The following is a 22,906-nucleotide window of genomic DNA, read 5'->3' on the forward strand; positions in this document are numbered from 1 at the left end:
CTGCTGGTGTTCATTCGCTAATACCACCAGGCGTCGTAAATTGCCCTTGTGTACAGTACAAACCACAATTTCTTTCTTCTTTAGGCAAACCACTCACTTCTCGCTTACCACTTTAGGAAGGTCCGGGGAAGCCTCTGCGAGTCCCTTTGGAATAGCCCAATTCGACACTGATACAAATATATAATGCCACATTAATATCTGCTGTTTTCTTGCCCATCTATTTTTTTTTTTTCTAAACAACACACTTTCTTTCGTTTAACGACTTTCGTTTATCTTCAACAAAAAAAATGTCTGAGTGGCTCTCCAAGTACACGCAGCCTTGGTCTACTACTGAGTTACCAACCCAGACTACCTTGACTCACATTGCACCACAAAACTATGCTGGGTTGGTTTCGACGTTGATGTCGATTACCTCTGCTTTGCCTACGCAGACAAACAGAATGAGTTTGTTTGAGATGGCCAAGGAGGGAAAAGGTGCCCAGGCATCGCTTTCGGTGATTTCTGCCCAGATGTTCATGGCTACGGCTACTGATAATGAAAGGCTTCCAGAGATGACTTCGGTGATCTGGAACGCTACCATGGAGCTTCAGGAGTTGGAAAAGGGTATTAATTTGTACCAGATGGAGTTGAGTCCCATTGCCAATGGTATCTTTGCTGGCTTGTTTGCTCTTTTGCTTGTGGCTCATATTGTGCTTAGTGTGTGGAAGAAACATCCATACTTTGGTATTTGTCTTTCTATGGGCACGGCTTGTGAATTTACTGGTTATATCGGCAGACTTGTTTCTATTGGCGATTACGAAAACCTGGACGCTTACTTGTGCCAGATTATCTGTTTGACGTTGGCGCCTGCGTTGCTTATGGCAGGTGTTTACTTTGTTTTGGCTCAGTTGACGGTTGTACACGGACGACAATTTTCTGTGCTAAAACCGCTTTGGTTTTCTTATATTTTTGTGTTTTGTGATGCCGTCAGTTTGATTGTCCAGGCTGCTGGAGGCGCCAGTGCTGCTATTCAGCTTCAGCAGTTTGGCGATACTGTTCCAGGCACAAACACCATGGTGGCGGGCATTGCATTCCAGGTGGCTTCCATGACGCTTTTCTTATACTTTTTGTTTGATTTCATGAAAAGAATATGGTTCCGTGCCAGTCCAGAAGTGAAGTTTTCTTTCCACAACTTGTTCAGTTTCCTTTTTGCTACGAGTAGAGGCAGAAGACTTATGGATACGCATTTGAACCAGCACTATAACCAGAAGTATGAACATATCTGGTCGAGAAGATCGTTTGCATACTTCCCATTGGTATTGCTCTTATCAGTGATGTTCATCTACGTCAGATGTGTCTACAGACTAGTTGAATTGACAGAAGGCTGGAGCGGATTCTTGATCACTCACGAAGAGTTTGTCATGACCCTCGATGGTCTTATGGTGTTGCTCATGGTGATTTTGTTTGTTCCATTCCACCCAGGTATTCTTATGGGTAAGGGCCTGAACATCAGCATGAAGTCGATCATGAAGGTCGCCGACAAAGAAGCCGACGACGTTCACGATGGTAAACTGGTGGGAGGCTCTAGCTGGTCTGAAGACTCCATCACTAAGAAGTCTACGCACTCAGAGAAGGTCCACTCCAGGGAGTTGTCCATGTCTACGCAAGAGTCCAACCCATTTGACCTGCCTCAGGACAAAAACAGCAATAGAAGAACCTTCATGCCGGTACTTAAAAGAATGACAGTTCAAAAACCTCCTCTGCCTTCAGAGTTTGCAGCAGTGCCATACTCTCAAACCACAGAAGCCGAATCAATCAGTCCACAGGTGGACCACGCAGAGTCATTCAGAAGCAGTAAGAAGGTCAGAAAGTCACATCAACAGAGAAACAGCACACGCAGTCATGTCAATCCATATGAGACTCCACAGGAAGTGCAATATGTTGCAAACTCGGGCCCATACCAAGAAGCACCAGAGCCAATGGTACAAGCCCACAGGTACACAGCCCAGCACAACTTCAACCCATACCAGGCGGAGCCTCAATACTACAACGACTATGACGACGGAAGCAACCACTACGACGATGTGCAATCGCAGATGACGCAAACGACTAATGACGAAGAATACTTCAACTTTGGCGGGTGAATGAAAAAAACCTACAAAGAACACACAAACGTTATACCCAGCATATATTAGAAGACGAAAATTAATAAATATTTAACATGCTACCACTAGCCCCTTGGAATCCATCTAGGTGCATTTTTCACACAGTAAGTATCAGCACACCCACAGCTTTTCGTCTTGCCTGGGTCTGTTTGGGAGTCCTGTACTATCAAGCAAGGATGGTAGTTAGGTACCAGAGGAGTAGTTGATGCTATTCTTTTTGGAATGTAGGTGTTTTTTAGGCAATCAGCCAAACGTGTAGAGTCCATTGGGGAGTTTATGAAAAATATATTACTGCCAGTTTACTGATACCGTTGTTTGCCATTTTATAGCCCAGGCTCGGGAACAAGTTCCCGCTATTTCGCAGCCACACACTGATAAGAGCATGAGTCAGAGGGGCCTAGTATTTGATGTATATAGTTAAGGAGGGGGAATTTTGTTTTGTGAATTTGGGTAATTGGAGCTCGGGAAGGATTGCTATGGCATTGGTTTTTCTATAGGAGGGTTGGTTTTAGAGATGTATGTCTTGTGGTAATTAGGGCTATGGCTGTATCAGTGAGCAACCATTGGTGAAGATAGACGACAAAGATAGCCAGGGATTTTTACAGAAGTGAGGGATATACTTAGTGATCCGTCCAAAAGTGACTTGGTAACCTTTAAATTCTCTAAATAATTGAATTTTGGCATTTTCGTTATACTTAGTTCTGGGGCCATGATGATCCGGATAAGAGAGGTGCAGATCAGGATTACACAATTTGCTATCAGTAAGTCATGAACGGCGCTAAGGAAGGCACTAGCGGCGAAAGAAAGAGGTACGATATAATTGGAAGATTATGTGGAGGTTTTTGTACTACGTTTTGTATTAAGTGAGTGGGCATTATAGGTATAGGCAGTGGAACGGTACAAGCCAGACGTTGAAGTTGGTAACCAGAAGGTCACTAGTATAGGACCCAATTTGGCTAGTAAATACCTTGACCAAGCATTTTTAAAGGATAGAGAATAGCATGTAAGAGGCTCTAGTTGTTCTTTCTCTGGATATTAGTAGTGTAAGTGGACCTCTTGGTACCTATAGATGAACCCACTGGGATGCACCTAACTCACATCAATATTAATTCACCAACGAAAGCACGTCAACGTTAAACTCCAGCTGCAGTTATCAACTTATACAATGGTTCACAACGGCACGAGGCTTTCGTGGACTCGACTTCCCTCATCTCTTCTCAACCGCAGAGGTTAAAACCCGACGCTAAACCTTAAAATCCTACGTCTACATCTAAAACACCTTTCGGCTATCTGTTTTATTAAGTACAGAATGACCATGACACGAGCTAAATTACATCAACATGAAGGGGGCTTTACCCCAAGGCTATTATTCTAGAGGCAATAAACTGCTTATTTCTTAGCCTTCTCCTTCTCCTGCTGATCCTTCAACACTCTCTTGACGATCTTCTGCTCCTCGATCAAGAAAGCTCTGACAATTCTCTCCTTAACACAGTTGGCACATCTGGAACCACCGTAGGCTCTCTGGACGGTCTTCTTGGTCTTGGAAACCTGAGCGTACTCTCTTGGTCTCAAGGTGGCGATACCGTGCAAAGCGATACCACAGTCACCACACTTTGGAGTGGTAGCCTGCTTCTTCAAGTGCTGGGCAACCAACTTACCACCTGGGGTCTTGACGACCTTGATCTTGTTAGACTTGGTGTTGTCTGCTTGTTAGTAATTGTACGGGGTATAAAATGTAAGAGCCTGGGTCTGCTTGAGTTCAATATGTTGGAATGTGACTATCATTGATAAATTACGTTTTTTGGAATGGATTGCTTTGGATACGTTGCTTGTTCATGGGGACTTTCTTTGGACATCAAAAATTTTCAATCTCAAGGGAAGGGACATATTTTCGGAATGGACATGGAGCTTTTTCGATATAACGGTAGCAGGCTTTTTAGGTCTCTCTTATTAGAAGAGTTTAAACATACATGGAGTCTTTCTTCTGTAGGTAACACGCTGAGCCATCTTTGTTTCGTTGGATTAACTGAATTCCCAAAATGTGAGTATTAAGAGATGAAGAAGAAATTTTCGGCTAGTGGGTGCGGCCCTGTGCAGGCTCCACCAAGAGACTGTCTAGTACTGTGTTAGTGAGGTTTTCGTGTGCGTTGCGAATGTGGTCATGTGATGCGAGGTGAAGCTAGGGCTGTAGCCCTCAAGGCTCACTTAGTCCACTTACAACGGTAGAGTCAGGGAGAAACGGTATGGGAGGTGGGGGAAGAACGTATAAAGTAATTCATAGTCATATGGAGAAGAGTAGGTGAGTGCTGTAACTCTTTTTTTATAAAATGTCTCGATTGGTAGGTGGTCTACTTGTAGTGACAGACTGTCAGTGGTAAGAGCACAAGAACCATGTGGTCTAGAGGCAAGTCATTCTTTCAAAGGACGGTAAGAGAGTTACAGAATATGCTGCTCTTGTGGTTTAAAAGCTTCAAGCGTTTCTGACTCGTTGGAGCATCAAAGTAGTGGAAGTCCTTAAGTATATAGAGCGTCTTATCAATGGCTGCGAAATGTCTCCACCTTCCAAGAACTAACGTGGAGCAACAAGGATAAAATACCCGGAAGATCCCGAGATATTCGTGGTAATCAGGGAACTTCCAATTTGAAGCTTTTGGTCCTTCTATGTTTCAAAGTTCGAAATGCCAATGAATTGACTGTACATCTTCCATGCGGCAATCCATCAATTTAATGCCTACATCCTTAAGTAATTGTCGGAGTGAATTGTCTTACTTACAACTTGCTGTCGTCCTTTTCAACAGCAACGACCTCCATCTCCAAGTCGACGCCCAATGGCAACTCCTTGACAGCAATACAAGATCTGGCTGGCTTGAAGTCGCTGAAGTGCTTACCGTAGACACCGTTGAACTCGGCGAATTGGGTCTTCATGTCGGTCAAAAAGATGGTGGCCTTAACTATATGCTTCAAAGAAGAGTTGGAGGCGTCCAAGATGTTGCTGACATTCTGAATCACCTGCTCAGCCTGCTCAGCAATGGTGGGATTGGCAGACAATGGCTTGTTCTCTGGGGTGTATGGAATCTGACCAGAAACGTAGACAAAACCTGGGCGTTAGTTGAAGAATTGGATAAAGTAAAGAAGTTACATACCATTGACCTTGATAGCCTGGGAGTAAGAGGCAGCTGGTGGTGGAGCGGTAGCGGTTTTAACCTAAATGATTAGTATGCTGGATTGATTCGATAGATAATATACAATTGTTATTATAGGCCTGGGGAGGCCAATTCACATACTGGAGTAATAAGGTTTCTCTGAGCCATTCTGAATGTGTTTTGGGCAGCACGTAAGGAATTGGTGAACATTATAACTGGCAGAATTCCACAGCTCCACGGGTAGGTAGTCTCCACAAACAGTGTGGCCGTGGGGTACGGACCTTTGGCCTGTCGGAGTCGAATATCTGGCGAAAAATCCCGCTCCTTATCAGGTAAAGCGCGATAGTGACTTGTGCGAGTCAGACTGTCAAAGTGACTCGGATACTCCCAAACTCTGTTTTGCAACCATTACTTTTTCTTTCCCTTCTTCTTCTTTTTTCCCTTTTTATCCTTCTTCTTCTTCTGCTTATCAAGCTCGGTCCTTTCTGTCTCTTCAAACCGAGGAGGTTCAGTCTCGTCGTCATAGTGGTCTGGAGGAGGTCCTTCCATAACCTCCACAGTCATGAAACTCTCTCCGTCGCCAGCTTGGAACGTACCACCAAATCCTGGCACTATCAAACCCCTGTTTTTCATCACGTAGGAAAGGTAACCCATTTCTGGATGATGACAGATTTGATTGTAGTACTTGAGGAAAAGACGGAAATCATGGTCCGCATTCTTCACATTTTCATAAAAGTCTTCTTTCGTGTAGGTAGCCCTTGCCTTGTTCTTCTTGTGATGGTAACGCCTGAGAGCTTCGGAAGCGGATTCGACCAAGTCTGTAACTGCCGTCTGTGCCGCGTAAGACTCTTGATATAAGAGCACAACGTCTTCAAGGGCGAGGTTGCTCACGTCCCGGAGAAGCTCATCAGTGGACTCCGGTTCTTTATACACAAGCTTATTCCACAACTTTCTTTCTTTCTGGTTTCTCCCATATCCGCCCTTAAATTCGAAGAATAGATCTCTTGCCTCTGGAAGGTCCCCGATGTAAGGCATCAAAAGGAACTCAATTTCCTCTTTATAATTATCCATGTACTGACTGTTCTTGGAGGTGGAAATGATCCCATGATCAATAAGTCTTCGTATCATGAGACATGCAACCGCTATGACCGATTCAGCTCTCAGACGTGAGACTTTCTCACAACAGAGTGCCCATAACAGCAAATTGTTGAAGCATTCGTGAAGAAGCATCAGCCTTTCGATTGGTGAAAGTTCCAACGCACCTTGTCGTGAAAAGTTCTCGTTTGCTTTAGCACCTCTTAATCCTACTACCAATTCATAGATATAATTGAGCAAATTAGGCGAGTAGTTCACAAGGTGCGTGATAAACCAAATAAATGTCCTTCTGAAGCCATTGCACATCAAGATCTCATCTATAATACTGGAAGCAATCTCTGGGCTGACAGTAAGGATGCGCTCAAACCGAGTCACCTCCTTGTGGTAAGCTTCAATATTATAATGGGGGACCTGGACACGGGCATTAGCGTCTGGTGGAGAAACAAGACACTCATATATCTCGCCAGGATTAACAAAAGAATCACTAGCTTCTTCTGCTTCATCCTTGATACACCTGGCGATGGTATACACGATGGAATCTCCAATAACAGGCTCATTAATATTCATCACGATATTGAGCATTAATTTAAATGTTTCCAAATTTGTCCGGGGTTGGTGCTGGGCACAATAGTCAAGAAATTTATCTGTATATTTCACATTTTCTCCCCTGGCACAGTCGTTCCAGTCAACGCCTTCTTCGTCGATGCCAATAGCATCAGGGTCAGAGCGCAAAGCCATTCGAAGATCCTTCTTGGCGTCGCTACTACCTTTGGTGAGGGGAGTTTTGCTTTCCTCTTCCTCTGCATCATCTTCCTCTTCAGAGTCAGCGTAGCCAAAGAAGACGTACTTAATTTCATCGTCCAAAAAATCTTCATATGGAAAGTTATTATCGAAGCTGTAACTGTATTCAGTTTGATCACAGTAATCACCTCTTAAGCAAGTGTACCGTCCCAAGTGAGACTTGTCGTCCTCTTTGCAGAAAGCATACGTTAAACCATCAAGGTCAGGCCTAACATCAGGCATTCCTAAACGAAGTATTAACTGAACGAATATGAAGGGATGATAATCACCAGTGATTGAACCTCCAGCTGCACGCTTTCTGCCAAGCGGGTCATAAAAATCTAAAAGTGGTAGTTGACAAACATCATACTCGTGGGCTTTTCTATCCTCAATGACACTTTGGCCATATACTTTGCCTGGCGTGGTCTGATTAAGGACGTAAGCCAAGACAGAACGAACAGCGCTGGAACCGAGAAGTGCCCTCTTCACGTTCTCTGGAGTGTCGAAATACTCATCGCTATTCAGGTATGCAAATTGTTCGAGATCATGATCTAGCTCAAAGGCAAGCTTTATGATGCCGGTGTGTGACTTCCATAGACGGATGAAATAATCAGTATATGGATTCAATGCAGGGTTATAAGGACTTCCATCTTCGGGTAGGAAGAGCTTATAGAGAGTCATTACGAGAACACAAGACATATAGTAGCATAGTTTCGTATCATGCTCCTCGTGTTCCTCGAAAGATGGAAGCCAGAAAGGATCTCGAAGCTCCCAATAAAGCAGGTTGTTCAAAAGAGCTTTTATTCTCACCGGATCGTCTGTTCGAAGATTCTTATTGATAGCATCCAACATAATGAGACACTTGAGCGATAGTGTGAACCGTAGCGATTGTATTGACGGAGGCGGGTCGTCATCGTCCTTGTCAGGTTTTTGCAGTTCATCATCATCATCTTCTTCGTCATCATATTCTTCATAAGCTCGTTGTTCGAGAAGTTGTTGGTATGCAAGTGCAATGAACACATCTGCCAAGCAGGCAACACTCAATGGATTCACGTCGTTGTCCTCTGGCTGTGTGTAAGGGTCACAAAGACCCGCAAGCGTTTCAAATATATCGTCTATGAGATCATCAACATAGTCCAAACTGAGTTTCTGTTGAAGTATAGTGTGTGCCGTGAAGAAATCACGCTGGTCGTCATTGTTAGGAGGAATATCAAACTCCATGACCTGTTGCAGGTCGGAGTCTTCAATATCTGACATGCAAGTTTCCCAGCTGGTGTTGATATGTAATAAGTTTATGTGGTTGTAGCTTCTCGAGCTGCCTTGGTAGCTGAAAAACCACCACTTCGCAGACCGCGCATACACTAGCACCGGTTCCGCCCCGCCTTGCTGGGATACACAAGTTGCTTGTTAGGTAGAGGAAAAAAAAAGTACTTGAAATGGGTATTATTTGTGTTTGGGTTATGGGCTGGTTGATTTAGGAGGTTCTAGTACATGGAAAACTGTGGTGGTTGGTGATGTCAGTGGTAACCACAATGGCTGCGAAAGACCACTATGTGAGCTATGCTGGTGCAAATGGTTGCTATAGATGAGGGAAAGGGTTGGAAATGACTGTGGATGTATGAATTTGGCAGTTTACTGCTTATTTAAGAGAATGGGCAAGATATGGGTGTAAAACGATGGGCCATGTGTGGGGCTGGTATGACATTCCAATGGCGAAGAACAGGGCCATTAAGAGAATAAAAGGTGTATTTGTATTTAATGGAAGTATATCTGGAAGTCTTATATGAACAGATGAAGCTTGAACAGATGAAGCTTGAACGAGTCTAGTGGAAGCTTTGTTTATTTCATTTATGGTTCGACTAACCTAGACGAGGAGTACAGTGTCGAAGAGATAAATCATTCAGAGAGCATATTAGACGCTAAACTTTCGCTTCATGAACGAAGTAAGCCCTAAAAATCTTCAATTAAATAGTATATAATCAAGTATACTTGCTCGTTGCTGAGCTGAATCATAGGTACAGCCTATATGTAGCCATCCAAATCTCCCATTTCCTCGAATTATCTCCATTTTTCTTTCTCAATCACTTTTCCTGACATTACCAAAAAATTTAATATTCTTCAAAAATCCTCTCCCATTTTGCAATACATTGTTACCTTTCCTCTAAACAACCCTCAGTCAAGCAGTACTCTCTGGGGGCCACTTTTTCGCAACCATTTGCACCAATTACATGTTAAGTCCAAATACACATGTCCACCAAAAAACACCACAGCCAAATAAATAAACGTAGATGAACTCATTAACACTTTGCCATACAAAAATCGACTTCCCTGCCTTAAATCACCCTTGGACATGTGGTTGCCTGATACACGTCAATACAGCCTTCTCGTCAACCATGTCCCCCTCTACCTCTCAATATTGACTTTTCCGAAACCAACCAAACTTATCAAGCCAGCCCCAAAACTCCAACCAAACTCCTTTAATGACACCCTAGTACCCACAATGCCTCCCAATCTCAGACGGTTACTTCTTCAGTGCAAATGCCGTAGCCTGGTGTTCCTGATCTGCATATAACAGACGCCGGTGCGTTGGCCATAGTTGACATTTTTTGGAAATACACATCAGCAACTCATAGAGTCTGAAGAATTCACAGGTATAGCTGTGGAAGTGACCGACTCAATTACTATTCCTCACTTCTGATTCGCCTACCGTCACTGAAGCTACCTGTTTAAAGAACCGTTATTCCTTGATTATTCGCCTGACTCGTGTTCCGCTATGAGAATCAAGGACATAACACGTACCTCCACGTTTGCGTGGAGTTCAGACGTGATCCCCTTGTTGGCAACCGGCTCGGTCGCTGGGGCACTCGATTTGAACTTCTCTGCGTCTTCTACGCTTGAGATCTTTGATGTTTTCAGCCAGAGCTACGATCCAGTGTTTAGTGCATCTTTGGAAAACAAGTTCCACGCTTTGGCCTGGTCCAAACCATTCGGTAACTATTCAAGAGGTTTGTTGGTGGGAGCTTTTGAAACTGGTATCGTGGAGTTTTGGGATGCAGAGAAACTTATCAGAACGAAATCGTTGGACGCTTCTTCTGTCCATAAATCCTCAAAACACACTGGTGCTGTGAAATGCTTGTCATTTAACCCTCATCAGAACCATTTGCTCGTTTCTGGTGGCCAAAGAGGTGAGATTTTCATCTGGGACGCCAATACCTTTGCTGAGCCCTTCTCCCCTGGTAGAGCTATGGTGCCAATGGATGAAATTACCTCTGTTGCCTGGAACAACAGCGTCAGCCACATCTTGGCCTCTACATCGAACAGCGGCTTCACAAGTATCTGGGACTTAAAGGCTAAAAGAGAAGTGTTACATTTGCAGTACAATGGACCTCTCGGAAAGGCAGATTTCTCTCAGGTTGCATGGCACCCAACACAGTCTACCAAGTTGATCACTGCAAGTCAAAGTGATTCTTGTCCTACGATAATGACTTGGGACTTGAGAAATGCTAGCGAACCTGAGAAGGTACTCCAAGGCCATGAAAAGGGTGTTTTATCTTTGGATTGGTGCAGTAAGGATGCCGGCCTCTTGCTTTCTTCTGGAAAGGACAATTCAACCAAGTTATGGAATCCATTGACTGGCGAGAAACTTGGGGACTACCCTAGTGCCACGAACTGGACTTTCCTGGTACGCTTCGCTCCTAATGCTCCTGACGTGATTGCATCTGCTTCTTTCGACGGCAAAATTGTCGTTCAGACGTTACAAGACACCTCTCCTCCAGTGGCCCAGCAAGTCAAAGCTACCGATGAAAATGAGTTCTGGTCGAACATATCTACTGCTGACCACCTGCAGCCACTGTTTGCTTTGAAGCAGGCCCCTCAATGGCTCAAAAGACCTGTTTCTGCATCCTTCGGTTTTGGATCCAAGCTTGTCACAGTCAGGACTGTTGACGGTAAACCTGTCATCAACATTAACAAGACAGCTGGTGCCAAAACGCTCGTTGCCGACAAGCTCACCCAGTCTCTTCAGAATGATGACTTCTCTGAGCTCATTTCTGAAAAGCTCCAATCCAACCCTGCCGATATTTCGGACTGGAAGATATTAGATGCTTTGTCAAAGTTTGGAAAAGAGCATTTCCTCAAGGACGTCGTTGGTGACTCTCAAGAAGCCAGCGAGCAAAAACCCGATTCCCAGGAATTATCAGGTAGAATTGACAACACGACCGAGGATGATTTCTTCACAAACTTATCAAATGACGTTAATTCACAGGGCGTCAAGTCATTTTCCTCCGAAGGATTTGCTCCAAGTGGCCCATTCAAGATCTTAGATGGCTCTCATAACGAACAAGATGCCCGTTTGACTAAGCTCATTTTGAGCAACAAAATTAGCGATGCCGTCGACCAGTGCTTGGGACAAGGTAAGTTGTTAGAAGCTTTGGTCTTGTCCCTAGATCAAAACGATGCTGTTAAGAGCAAAGTCAAGTCCCAATACTTCAAGGAAACTAACTCGGATGTCTTATCTCGTTTGATCTACTCCGCATCTTCGAAGAGCGTAGTCGACCTTGTCGCGAACGCCGATATTGCCAACTGGAAGGAGATTGCATCCAGTATATTCGCTTATTGCACTGATAAAACCGAGTTTAATTCGAAGATTGTTGAATTGGGTGACCGTATTCTTGCATCGCAGGGGACAGCAGCTGATCGTGAGAACGCTTTGGAGTGTTACTTAGCTGGTGAGGCGTTGGACAAGGTTTCTGCTCTCTGGTTGCAGGAGATCCCATCAGCTTCTGAGGGAGGTAACGCTGTTGAAGAAGGTGAAACTCCTTTGGATGCTAAGTTCAAGTCTTTGAGCGGGTTTGTCGAGAAGCTTTCTGCCTACAGATCTCTTTCAAAGATTTCTAGTCGTCTCTCTGGCCCTGCCATTGAACCAACATGCAATGCTGTATTCGAATTTTCAACCATGGCTGCAAACAGCGGAAACTTTGAGTTGGCTCGTGAGTTCTTGTCGATTCTTCCTGAAAATTACGATGGATTAAACGCTGAGCAAGAACGTATTAACAAGGCAACAGCTCAACCCGTCCAAAAGGTAGAGCAGGGTCGCAGAAGAGTGCCCCAAACTGCTGTTCAGAATGGTAGATTCGGTGCCAACACTCCTGCTAAACCAGCATTCAATCCATTGGCCAATAATGCGGCACCAGCTTTTGGTGGTGGTGCACCAGTTCCACCTTATGGTCGCCCTCCACCTGCTGCTGGAATGGGCGGAGCACCTTCATTCCCAGGTGCTCCTGCTGCCCCAGCGCCACCTGCTGCTCCAGCAGCTCGTGCAGCTCTGAACCCTTACAGCAGGGCCGCCCCCTCAGCTCATGTTGCACCAGCTCCTACTGCCATTGCCCCACCATCCAATGCTTATGCTCCTCCATCAGCACAGAGAATGCCATCCACTGGGGTGGTGCCTCCTCCAGCTGGCCCAACAATTGGCAATACTTCAGCACCTGCAGCACCTAGGTACACCCCAGTCCAACCAGGCGCATCAGTTGTGAGTCCACCTGCTCCTGCCCAACCTGTTTCGAATGTAAAGCAGGAGACTGATGGCTGGAATGACTTGCCAGATACATTCAAGTCCCAAAGAGCGGCTAGACGTGCTACCCCCGCTGCAGCTGCAGTTGTATCACCAAAGGCTCCAACACCCCAAGTTGCTACAGCACCATTGGCTCCTCCAGTTAGAAAGGGCCAACCTTCAGCTGCGCCATCGATGGCTCCACCTCCTCCTAGAACAGCATCTAGACAGGCATCGCAATCTGGAGCTTCGAGCCCAAGGGTGACCCCGGCATCTCGTCAAGCTTCTGTGAACAACAAGTACGCTCCACCACCATCATCGATTCCTATTCCGCCTCAGAATGGTTTATCTAACCCAGGAAGTAAGGTTGCAACTCCTCTGGCTCCACCTAAGAACCCTTATGCCCCAAGCCAGAATGACAATCCTCCACCTGCAAAGAGCTCTTTCGTACCACCACCAGCAAACAACTTTGCGGCTCCTCCACAGGCCAACTATCCACAGCCTTCACATCCACCTAATCCATACGGACCACCGGCCTCTACAGCAGCACCTCCAGCTAGCAATCCTTACGCTCCTCCGCAAGCAAGTCAGCCACCTTCAAATCCTTATGGCCCACCACCAACTACGAGGGGTCCAAGGGGTCAATTCTCGACACCTGCTTCGGCCAGAGGTAGTAGGAAACCATCTGTTGGAAGCATCGCTCCTCCACCATCGAGGGCACATGCTGCCCCAGGAACGCCACCTGTAGGTCCACCTCCCGTGGGTCCACCTCCTAAGAAGGTCTCGAACCAAGCTCAGGCCCCTCCTTCAGCTACCGCTCAGGCTCCACAACCTTTCTCTCAGGGACCACCACCTACCCAGGCGCCACCCACTCAGGCTCCACCAACTCAGGCTCCTCCTACTCGTGCCCCACCAGCTCAGGCACCGCCAGCTCAAGCACCACCAGCTCAAGCGCCACCAGCCCAGGCACCACCTACATCTGCACCCCAGGCTGCTGTCCAGCCTCCACCTGTTTCCAATCAAGTGAAACAACCACCAGCTACACAGCCACCAGCCCAGTCATTTGGCCAGGCACCTACGCATGCCACTCAAAATGGGACTACCGTTGGCCAAGCAGCCGTTGGTGACAATGCTGGTGCAATCATAGCCACTTTCACTAAATTCAAGGACCAGATCAAACCTGCAGCACCAGTGAGATATGAAAAACATGTGGTGGATATGGAGAAGAGACTCAACATTTTGTATGGTCATTTGGAAAAGAGGGATTTGCTTTCAGAGGAGACTGTTGGTGAATTGAGACAAGTTGCATCTGCCTTGGAGAGCAAGCAATGGGGCAAAGCATCCAGCATTAACCAAGAAATTCTGCTGAAACATCCTAATGAGATCGGTACATGGCATGTTGGTGTGAAGCGTTTAATCACCATGGCTGAAGCTTTCAACAATTGATTGCTAGCCAACCCATTTTAGATAATTGCTCTACTACCTTTAAACTTAAAATTGATTGTATTGATAAAAATATAATTCGCATACTGAACACCTTATCCTTAGAAGAAATTGAGCTCATAAATTTTAGCACCTTTCTGTGACTCCTTGTCATCCTTAGAGCGCTTGTCATGAACACCTTCAAATTCAAGCAACGCATATCGAGTCTTGATAGGCGAGTCGAGATTAATGTCAGTAGTGTTATGCCTTGATGGCAACACAATCAAATGCTGCTCCTCTAGCCTGAATGGCTCATTTATGCTTACTTCCCTAGAATCCACTGCGGTGAAAATGTCGCTTTGCTTGTATAGCTTTCCACCAGGGTTATTATAACTATACTTGCGAGGCAAATCAGTACCAAAGTCGACGTTACTCAAAAAATCAACAGTTTCAAGTAGGTCAGGATACTCAGAACTTAAGTCCTGGGCAGTTGCGGAAAGCTTAACCAGCTTTGGTGGTTTGTCGCCCCAGTTGATGGAACAAGTCTGCAAAACAATTGGTTCAAGGAAATCAATCAATACCTTACTCTTCTCGGGAGTCTTGGCTTGCCAGTGAGTGGTATTGTCACCGTCGTTGGCGAGCACTGGAGCGTCACCTGGAGCACACTCAGTGATGTTGGTAAATAATGCACGGCCACATTCGGAAAGACTATTCTTAAATGTATCCTCTGTCTCATAAAGCTTGAACGTCGCATCTGTACCTGGCATAAGTGTATGGGTACCAGCGTCAGGGTTACGTGAACCCAACTCAATCAAGATCTTGTGAGGCACCAGCCCTTTAATTGGGCCGTTGTGTTTAACAGCCAAACCCTCGGAGGTCAAATTGAATGCCAATGTTTGGTTCATGTAATGGACACCATCAAAGTAAACTCCACTTGGGAGGGTCTTCAACTTGATTGGATCCAACTTAAGGAAACGGACAATCTTTCCATCTTCAACCTTATGATCAAACCGCAAACCTAATATTCCTTGAAGGATTGCCTGGAGGAACCCGCCATGGGCAGTCATAAAGGGAAAAGCAGGATGGGTACCTCCATTTGTGAGGTAGTCATCACTATTCTGCTCTGAGAACTGAGCGAAAGGGCCTCTCAAGAAAGGTTGAATAGACTTCATGAGATAGGTATCAGCAGAACAACCCTTCTCCAGTAAAGCCGACGAAACGATCGAAAAAATAGGGAATGTCATAGCTGGTCCAAAACTAACTTGTTTCATCGAAGCATATTCCATACTAGCCTTGGCCAGGTCAAGTGTGATCAACTCATTCTCCAAAGGATACGTTAACATCACAACATCAGCCTGCTTAATTTCAATGGAGGAGTTCATACCAGTGAACTCTAAAATAATATCTGAATCATCAGCAGAACGTGGAAGATGCATATTGCCCATTATATTTTGATAAGACTTTGGAACAGGCTTCCCGAGATGTTCACTCACAGCTATTGCCCATCTCATCGTAGCAGAAATGGCCGAATTGGTATAAGCTCCATTGTCAACGTGATTGGCATATTCATCAGGGTCAGTCAAGTTATGTGTGGAATAAGCTTGCAAAGTGTCGTTGTATTCGACATAATCAGCGAAAAGCGCAGCAGCGTCGTTGATTAATGGAAAAGCCAGGTGCTCCAAGAAATGATCATCAGCAGCACCACTCTTATACAATTCCCATGCAGAGATAGCAACGGCCATGTTAATATGATACTCGTAATCGAAACAAGGGCCAGTAGCAGTACAGTTACCAAATCTTCCACTTGTCCAAGGGAAAGCTGCACCATGCATATCCTTCTTCGGAGTACGGTCGCTGTCGACATTCTTACGAGCCTGATCGTGAGTATGGAGACGATAATTCACGATTGAACGAGCGTGAGATGGATTGAAAGGAAGCAAGCCATTCATCATCCAAAGATCTGTATCCCAAAAAACCATGCCTCCATACGAGTCAGAAGAAAGGCCCGATACACCCAAAGCAGCAGTGACACCTTCAGCGTCAGGTCTAGTATTGGCATTCAAGTGGTAAATGGAAGCTCTAGCAGCTAAAGACAAGAGAGGATCGTCAGGGAATTCAACAGTGAGACCAGCATCCATCGAATTACCCCATTCTTCCCTATGGCTAGTCGAGAGCAGTTCAAACAGGTCCTTAGCGAGAGAAGTCGCTTTAGCTTCCAGAAGAACTAAATCAAAAGAAGTGTACTTTTTGGGGTCCAAGTCTGATGTCACAACACCGACATGTTTGGTCACATCAATGGAAGACTTGGCTGGAATATCAAACGTGACAGTGTGGCCCAGGCTGAAGTGACTGGTAGTGAATTCAGAGCCCAAGCAGTGGGACTCCGAGGTATCGTAGCGAAGCGATGAATATGTAGCTCCGTAGACGTAGTCAATGTCATTGGGCGAGTATAACATATAGAGAGCTCTATTTTCCTTGTCCACCGAAGTCGAATCAAAACGAGCTCTCTGGGCAGTTCCAAAATCCAAGGAATCTTGGACAGAAACAGTGATGTTCGAATCAGCAGTATTCTCCACATGAAGGCTAACAAGGCCCAAAGAAAGCTTGGAACGATGTGCTAGGACGGTATACTTCACATCGAGAGAGCCCAACCACGTAAAAGTAGTAGTGACAATACCATCAGCCAACGACAAGTTCTGAGCGTAATTTGTAATTTTTCCGTAGCTGTCTGGATTACCTGCTGGGTCCAAAGTGTATGATTTCGAGCCCTTTTTGGCTGTCAAAGCGAGAGAGGTCCATTGAGGAACGGCAGCCACTACGCTCTCGTAGCCATCCTCCAAGAGCCAAGGAAAGTTATTCAGAGTCGTATTTTCCTGAAGATTGTAAAAACCAGCAACAAAAGCTCCAGCATAACGACGGTTGAATAAAGGCCACCCATTCAGCAAATCAGAAGGGAGATCAGCATCTGGGGTAGACACATCCACATAGGTACCGTTAGCCAAAGTATCATAGGCAAAACCCTGGCCCAAGTTAGGAATTCTGCTTCCCAAGTACCCATTAGCAACGTATGGTTGTCTCTGATACTGATGTTGAGGCACCCAGTCCAAAGTGCCCAACGTGTGGGTATCCTTATCATAGTAGGCGTTATCCGCATACAAAAGCTTAGTGAAAATAGCCTTATTCTCCTGTGAAACCACCAAGTTTTGCAAGTGGCCAAGACGCGTACCGTCATCACCATTCACCTGGTGTTTCCCCTGAGGGTAAGGTGACGTTGGAGTCCTCACGTAGATGGGGAACCCGAGCAGGGGCACCGAGAGGAATGCTGTGAAGAGTAGAACGAACGTGGCAAGAAACATTAGGCTGTATATCCGATAGGACGGCCGTCGTAAGAGCAGGAGGAAATTTCTAGCCATGGCAGAAGGGCGGCGGCGTGGTACGTATTTATAGTAAGGCAAGTTGGAAGAAACTGGGGTAGAGTTACGTTTGGGGGAAGGTAGAGTGAGACATGCTTTGTTAATAGGCGTTGGTGCAGGCGGGTGCAAAATATGCCACTCGTAAAAGATGATTAGCCTTTTTGTCTATAGAGGACCGCAAACGGCGAATTGGGAATAGGTATTCTCCACTTCGTGGGGGCTTGTGGAGGGTTGACGATTTTTGTTGGGGGGACTCTTATTTTGGACTGAGTGGTTCCTGATTTGATTGCATTGTTTTGTTTATTTGCTTCGGACTGCGCTCCGGCGCCGTCTATTAATACATAGTTTGATATAGTACAGTTCCTAGTATACAACACTTCCATCCTTCTTTGTTCACATTAACGTCACCTTTGCCGCAAGTCGACCCGTGAAATTCCCCGGAGGAGGTCTCGGGCTCCGATCTTGGTCACTTGCTTGCTGTGGCGGTTTCTCTCCATAAACTCCTTGACAACTTGGGTCACTTGGGGTGCTAGCAGCTCCTGCCTGATTTTACCCACTAGCTCCACGCTCTTACTGAGTTGGTACGCAGTGTGGAACAATTGCGCCATGTTTGCTTCGAGTTTCTCCGGAACGCTCGCTTCCACTTGCTTCACCTGCTGCGAGAGCGTCTCAAGATGTTCCTCTTGCAATACAGCACCGAGCTTCGGGTCTTTCTGTTTCACGTACTCTTTGAACTCCCGGCTATACTTTCCTTCTTCATCTTCACTGCTGATGGCTAAGCCTTCAAGCGGTTTCACGCTGGCATCAAAGGCACTTTGCCAATGCAGCTTTTCTTGCCGTAGTTCACGTAATTTCTGCTTAAACACTTCATAACTTTCCTGATTGGCATCATTAAGCGGGTTGCTTTTAATCACCCGTTTGCCTTGTAGTTCCGATGCGTCAAACCGCTTCGCCAGTAGCCAACTGGTGTCTATCTTTTTGGAGACTAAATCCTCCAAAATTTCATTCTTGATCACCTTAGCGATTCCCTTTGCAGTGTTCGTCTCAGCCCCCTCGCTCTCACGGTCTTGTTGTAGCTTTTTCTTGAAACACCAAACAAGAACTTGGCGCATTCTTGATGGACCAGGTAAGGAGCTATCAATTACCTTGTAGTATTCCGTAACAGACATTTCATCATGTGGTTTGGCAACAAACCCGTTGCCAATAGACAGTGTTCGTTTCCCACGGTTGCTGTACGAGCTTCTTCGTATAGGGCCAGGACGGTCGCCATCTGCAAGTTGAATTGTGTGTTGGGAATGCTGTTCGACGTAGTCGTCGTCTTCCCGCGGTTGATTCTTCTTTCTACGTTTCTTCGGGAGTGGTTCGCTTTGTTGTTCTTTGGATCGAGAAGACTTCAGTCTCTTTGGCGGTTCTTCTTCGATATCGTCAAACCTGATTGGTTTCAGTGCGCTGGGCAGCTCAAGCAGCTTAGTGGCTCGTTTTAGCATCGATTTAGGTGTACTAGCTTCATGAATAGGTGCTTCGGGACTCGCAACAGTTTGTTTTGGTTTACGGCCTCGCTTAGCAGGTTTCTTAACAGGAGTTGATTCTTGGCTTGACTCGGGTTCTTTCTCTTTTTGAGCTTCTTGGGAGTTGGAGAACATAGCTTTTAGACTATTGGTGCCTCCAAGGATAGATCTTGTTTTCTTCGAAGGTTGTGCTCTTTTCTTTTCGGGGGTATCCTCAGGCGGAGATTCGTCTGAATCCGAAGGGAAAAAATTGCGTGTGGATCTCGGAGCATTATGCTTGATCCCGGGTAGATTAGGTACCTTGGATGAGCCATTGGCCCTCAGTGCCGCCAGTTTTTTTGGGGGCATAATATTGTCAACAAATTTGGCTGCATTAATAAATAGCTGAGTAGGCCAGCCTAATTATGATAAGTGCGTAGTTGGTAGGAGAACGATGCAGGTGTGGAGATGTTGTGAGAGGGTGTTTGTTTATGAGATTGTGAAGGTGAGTAGTAGGTGGATGATGGTATGCAGGTCATTGATATTGCTTCCCCAGAAGCTGGTTGCAAAACCAATGAAATGGGCTATAAAGAGTGAAATTAAAGTTGGTAAATTGATAATACCTACTTTAACTTATGTTTGAAAATCTAGTTTTCTTGTGGCATTGCTTAGTCGTGTTTGTAAGGCGTAAGTGGATTGGCTGCGAAAGAAGCCCAATAACTACCATACTTCTTCTATTCAACTGTTAAGATAGGATAATTTTTATCAATATTGAATTGATCAAATAACTTCAATCATAAAGACGCCTCCTTCTTTTTTGTATTTTTTGTTTAGCTTTCGTACTTTGACATGCACTTGTTGTGATGCTCTTCGGGTTGTATACACTGCGCTTTCAGTTATCAACAAACGTCAAATCCACAAATACATCTTGTCTTTATAAAGAACCGTTCCTACCTTGTACTATAGCACTGGCCAAAATCACACCTTTGTGCCCACGTTCCTTATCATATTTATCCTTTTTCAATGAGCCAGGTGTCGTTGTCCCATTGTGGTCACTATGTGGCTCTAGTGGAGGACACAAACATTTCCATCCATAGAATCCTGCCATCTTTTCTATTACGAAGGTACAATGCCGCTAAAGATATACGAAGGCACCTTAAAGGGTCTGGCTCGAGCGATCGAACCATCAAGATTGGTGGCTTGTTTTGGGAAACCACTACTGGCCTGAATACTTCAACCAAGATCGCTGTATCCATATCGTCCAAGGACTTTCATGCTACTATTGTTTATGATATGACTTCTCAGTCCACGGACCCGGTAATAATAGAGCTGGACTCTGCAATTGCACATATATCTTGGATCGAGGGAGCACCAGAGGAGGGAAGTGCTTATAAGAATTGCACTCAGCTAGTGGTGTTTGATCTGTTTGGTTTGTTAGCTCGTGTATACTCTTTGGATTGCACAAGGGTTCTCTTCACGGTACCTAAACCAATTGTTCAAAAGTCATTGACCAGGCCAGGTCATCCAGGCTTTTGGTCTCTTTTACTGACCTCATACTTTGACAAGAATCTGACGTCAAGGTCTATCATGATTGACCTACAATCCGACAGTCATCCATACCTACTACATTTTACAAATAATGGATCCAGAAGTGCTCTATTTGCTTCCTTGCAGTTGGATCATCAGTCGTCTCCGTCAGCTCAAATTGCATGGGACCCAAAGGGCAGCTGGATATGTTTCTTTGACTCAGGAGAATCTCTCTTCGGCTACACTGTGAGAGTTTACAATAGCTTGGGAGTATACCAAAAATCAGAGAACAGTGATAAGCGTCTTGCCCAACCGACGTTACATTCTTCATATACCAAGGGGATAGGTTGGACGTTTGCATGGTTGAACATTCATGATCTGTTGTTCATAGCAGCCATCCCGCTAAAGTCCTATAAAAAACTTGAATTCCGCATTCACGGAGTAAGCCATTTGTCACTTTGTTATCCTTCTGTTGTTCATCTCGAGAAATCTGATTCGATCTGGGTATTGGAAGGATTTGATGGTGACGTCTCTTATAGGCGCACAGACGTTTGTCCAGAAAGCTCATTTGAATGGAAACTAGCTAAGGACTCTGGTAAGTACCTTGTACTAGCCACTAATAGTGTTGTTGTTATACTACGAAGATCTAGTGAAGGTCCTCTTGTGAAGTTCGAGCCAGAAGCATACATTTCATCACTGCACTGTCATGATATTCAGTTCTTCAACGACAGTATCATTCTACTTTTCCGGGAACATGTGGCGATTTATACAGAGGAGAACTTGTCGATTTTGGCTACAAGCAGGTATTCGTTGCTTGACATGAGAATCACTAACAAGCTTGGAGCGCCAGTAATGACTTTGGTGGAAAGGACCCCACAAGGTGAAGTATGGAGACAAGTCGAGCAAGAGGCAGGTAGTTCAGAGGACTCTAGCTTGCTGTTGTTGAACAACTTATCCTACCGTGAGGACAACAGCAAAGTTGTTAACCTTGTGAAAGAGGCTCAGAAGAACGACTGGGGTAAGAACGCCAAAAGAAGGCTCACGGAAGATACCGATACGTTCAAGCTCAACTTCAAACGGCGAAGACCACCAGGATTGCCGGAACTACGCTAACAAAACACTTCTCGTATGGACTGTTTGATATTATGCTATGTACATGGTCAAGAAGATCAACTCTTCTTCTTCTTTGGGGCACCCTTATTTCTCTTTTTACGGTCGACGACCATTCTGAGTCTTTCCTCTTCTCTTGGATCGACCAATTTCAACTCAGGAAACCACTTCTTAAAGTCTTTGAAAGTAGGCATGGCGTCGTTGTTACCGTACCAAGCCAACAACTCAGGCCCACGCAATGGCTGTCTCAATATTTTGTTTCCGTTTCTCAAATTTTGAGGGTTATATGTTTCGCCAAAGATCTGTGCCAGAAGCTTCTTGACCTGGGCCATTCTGCCCTTGGACGGTAAGGACTTTAGAAGCGACATGGATGGTGATTGATATAGTAGGAAAAATTTAGTAAAGATATTGAGGTGGTGGTATATGCAGGTCGTGGTGTCTTTAGAAGCCAGTACTAAGGAACAACCACCAATGAAGACGATAAAAAAGACAGAAACGTGTAAAAAATGGAAAAAAGAAATCCCAAAAGTCACTTCACCCGGTTTATTTAACCTCCCTCAATTCACCAAATCTACCCCCTTGCAACGTTCATTTTCTTCACTCAACGTCTTTTCTTGGTGCTCACACTTGGCTATTATTACCATCCATTTGCTTGTTTTCGCAGCCACTCCAAAGCCTACAAAAAGACGTATCCCACAAGCTCCAAGAAATCCAGTCTCCTTCAGTATAATCAGGTAAAAAAAAAAATCCTTCCACAGCCTTCCCAATTGGCGCTACCGCTTGAAAAAACCTAAAGCTGCCGCCCGCCGCCTTTTCCCACCACTTTAGCCGCTTGTGTCTGAATACACTGAGCGATTTCGGCTCACCTCCCATCGCAGCACCATACATTGCTTAAGGCACACCCCCTTCAAACTCTAAGGGGCTCCCCTTCGCCAACTATAAAAGGAGACCATTTCCCCTTGAATCTTTTATCCAACTCTTTTTCATTTCCTCCCTCCTTCTCTCGTCCCCTGCTTTTGTGGCCCCACTGCGCCTTGCAAGCAGGCTGTACTATCGCTGCGGATCTGTCTGGTGGACTCCTGGTGCAGACCACGATTGTATAATTCGCAGCACCCATCTCAGGATAAGCCCTAGCTTCGGTACACACAGAGCCATACATTTTTCCATCGACAAGAAGCGGTTACTGCTTAGTGATTTTCAGCCCCAGGACCACTAGATCTCTTGCATAGACACA

General features: G+C 45.3%; 8 protein-coding genes across 8 annotated transcripts; 3 read left to right on the forward strand and 5 right to left on the reverse strand. All coding sequences in view use genetic code 12, as the record gives it.

Annotated features, from left to right (window-relative positions):
• Nucleotides 1-287: 287 nt before the first annotated feature.
• CXQ85_003443 (RTA1 domain-containing protein) lies at nucleotides 288-2,123 on the forward strand (the record flags this gene model as incomplete). Its single annotated transcript, XM_025487088.1, has 1 exon — nucleotides 288-2,123. The coding sequence occupies one exon, from the start codon at nucleotides 288-290 to the stop codon at nucleotides 2,121-2,123; it is 1,836 nt and encodes a 611-aa protein (XP_025340536.1).
• A 1,410-nt stretch (nucleotides 2,124-3,533) lies between these two features.
• On the reverse strand, nucleotides 3,534-4,151 carry CXQ85_003444 (60S ribosomal protein eL34; the record flags this gene model as incomplete). Its single annotated transcript, XM_025487089.1, has 2 exons — nucleotides 3,534-3,847; nucleotides 4,115-4,151. 2 exons carry the CDS (start codon nucleotides 4,149-4,151, stop codon nucleotides 3,534-3,536), a joined length of 351 nt encoding a protein of 116 aa, XP_025340537.1.
• Nucleotides 4,152-4,913: 762 nt separating this feature from the next.
• Nucleotides 4,914-5,497, reverse strand: MMD1 (isoleucine biosynthesis protein; the record flags this gene model as incomplete). The annotated part of the gene is made up of 3 exons (XM_025487090.1): nucleotides 4,914-5,242; nucleotides 5,288-5,348; nucleotides 5,429-5,497. 3 exons carry the CDS (start codon nucleotides 5,495-5,497, stop codon nucleotides 4,914-4,916), a joined length of 459 nt encoding a protein of 152 aa, XP_025340538.1.
• Nucleotides 5,498-5,695: 198 nt separating this feature from the next.
• Nucleotides 5,696-8,419, reverse strand: CXQ85_003446 (CCR4-NOT core subunit; the record flags this gene model as incomplete). The annotated part of the gene is made up of 1 exon (XM_025487091.1): nucleotides 5,696-8,419. One exon carries the CDS (start codon nucleotides 8,417-8,419, stop codon nucleotides 5,696-5,698), a length of 2,724 nt encoding a protein of 907 aa, XP_025340539.1.
• Nucleotides 8,420-9,935: 1,516 nt separating this feature from the next.
• Nucleotides 9,936-14,159, forward strand: PGA63 (Pga63p; the record flags this gene model as incomplete). Its single annotated transcript, XM_025487092.1, has 1 exon — nucleotides 9,936-14,159. The coding sequence occupies one exon, from the start codon at nucleotides 9,936-9,938 to the stop codon at nucleotides 14,157-14,159; it is 4,224 nt and encodes a 1,407-aa protein (XP_025340540.1).
• Nucleotides 14,160-14,257: 98 nt separating this feature from the next.
• CXQ85_003448 (uncharacterized protein) lies at nucleotides 14,258-19,404 on the reverse strand (the record flags this gene model as incomplete). The annotated part of the gene is made up of 2 exons (XM_025487093.1): nucleotides 14,258-17,389; nucleotides 18,019-19,404. The coding sequence occupies 2 exons, from the start codon at nucleotides 19,402-19,404 to the stop codon at nucleotides 14,258-14,260; spliced, it is 4,518 nt and encodes a 1,505-aa protein (XP_025340541.1).
• Nucleotides 19,405-20,058: 654 nt separating this feature from the next.
• On the forward strand, nucleotides 20,059-21,675 carry CXQ85_003449 (uncharacterized protein; the record flags this gene model as incomplete). Its single annotated transcript, XM_025487094.1, has 1 exon — nucleotides 20,059-21,675. One exon carries the CDS (start codon nucleotides 20,059-20,061, stop codon nucleotides 21,673-21,675), a length of 1,617 nt encoding a protein of 538 aa, XP_025340542.1.
• A 56-nt stretch (nucleotides 21,676-21,731) lies between these two features.
• Nucleotides 21,732-22,040, reverse strand: CXQ85_003450 (mitochondrial 37S ribosomal protein mS33; the record flags this gene model as incomplete). Its single annotated transcript, XM_025487095.1, has 1 exon — nucleotides 21,732-22,040. The coding sequence occupies one exon, from the start codon at nucleotides 22,038-22,040 to the stop codon at nucleotides 21,732-21,734; it is 309 nt and encodes a 102-aa protein (XP_025340543.1).
• Nucleotides 22,041-22,906: the final 866 nt, after the last annotated feature.

The sequence above is a fragment of the Candidozyma haemuli genome (genome assembly GCF_002926055.2).
Source record: "Candidozyma haemuli strain B11899 chromosome Unknown E_2014730914, whole genome shotgun sequence".
In the NCBI taxonomy this organism is placed as follows: domain Eukaryota; kingdom Fungi; phylum Ascomycota; class Pichiomycetes; order Serinales; family Metschnikowiaceae; genus Candidozyma; species Candidozyma haemuli.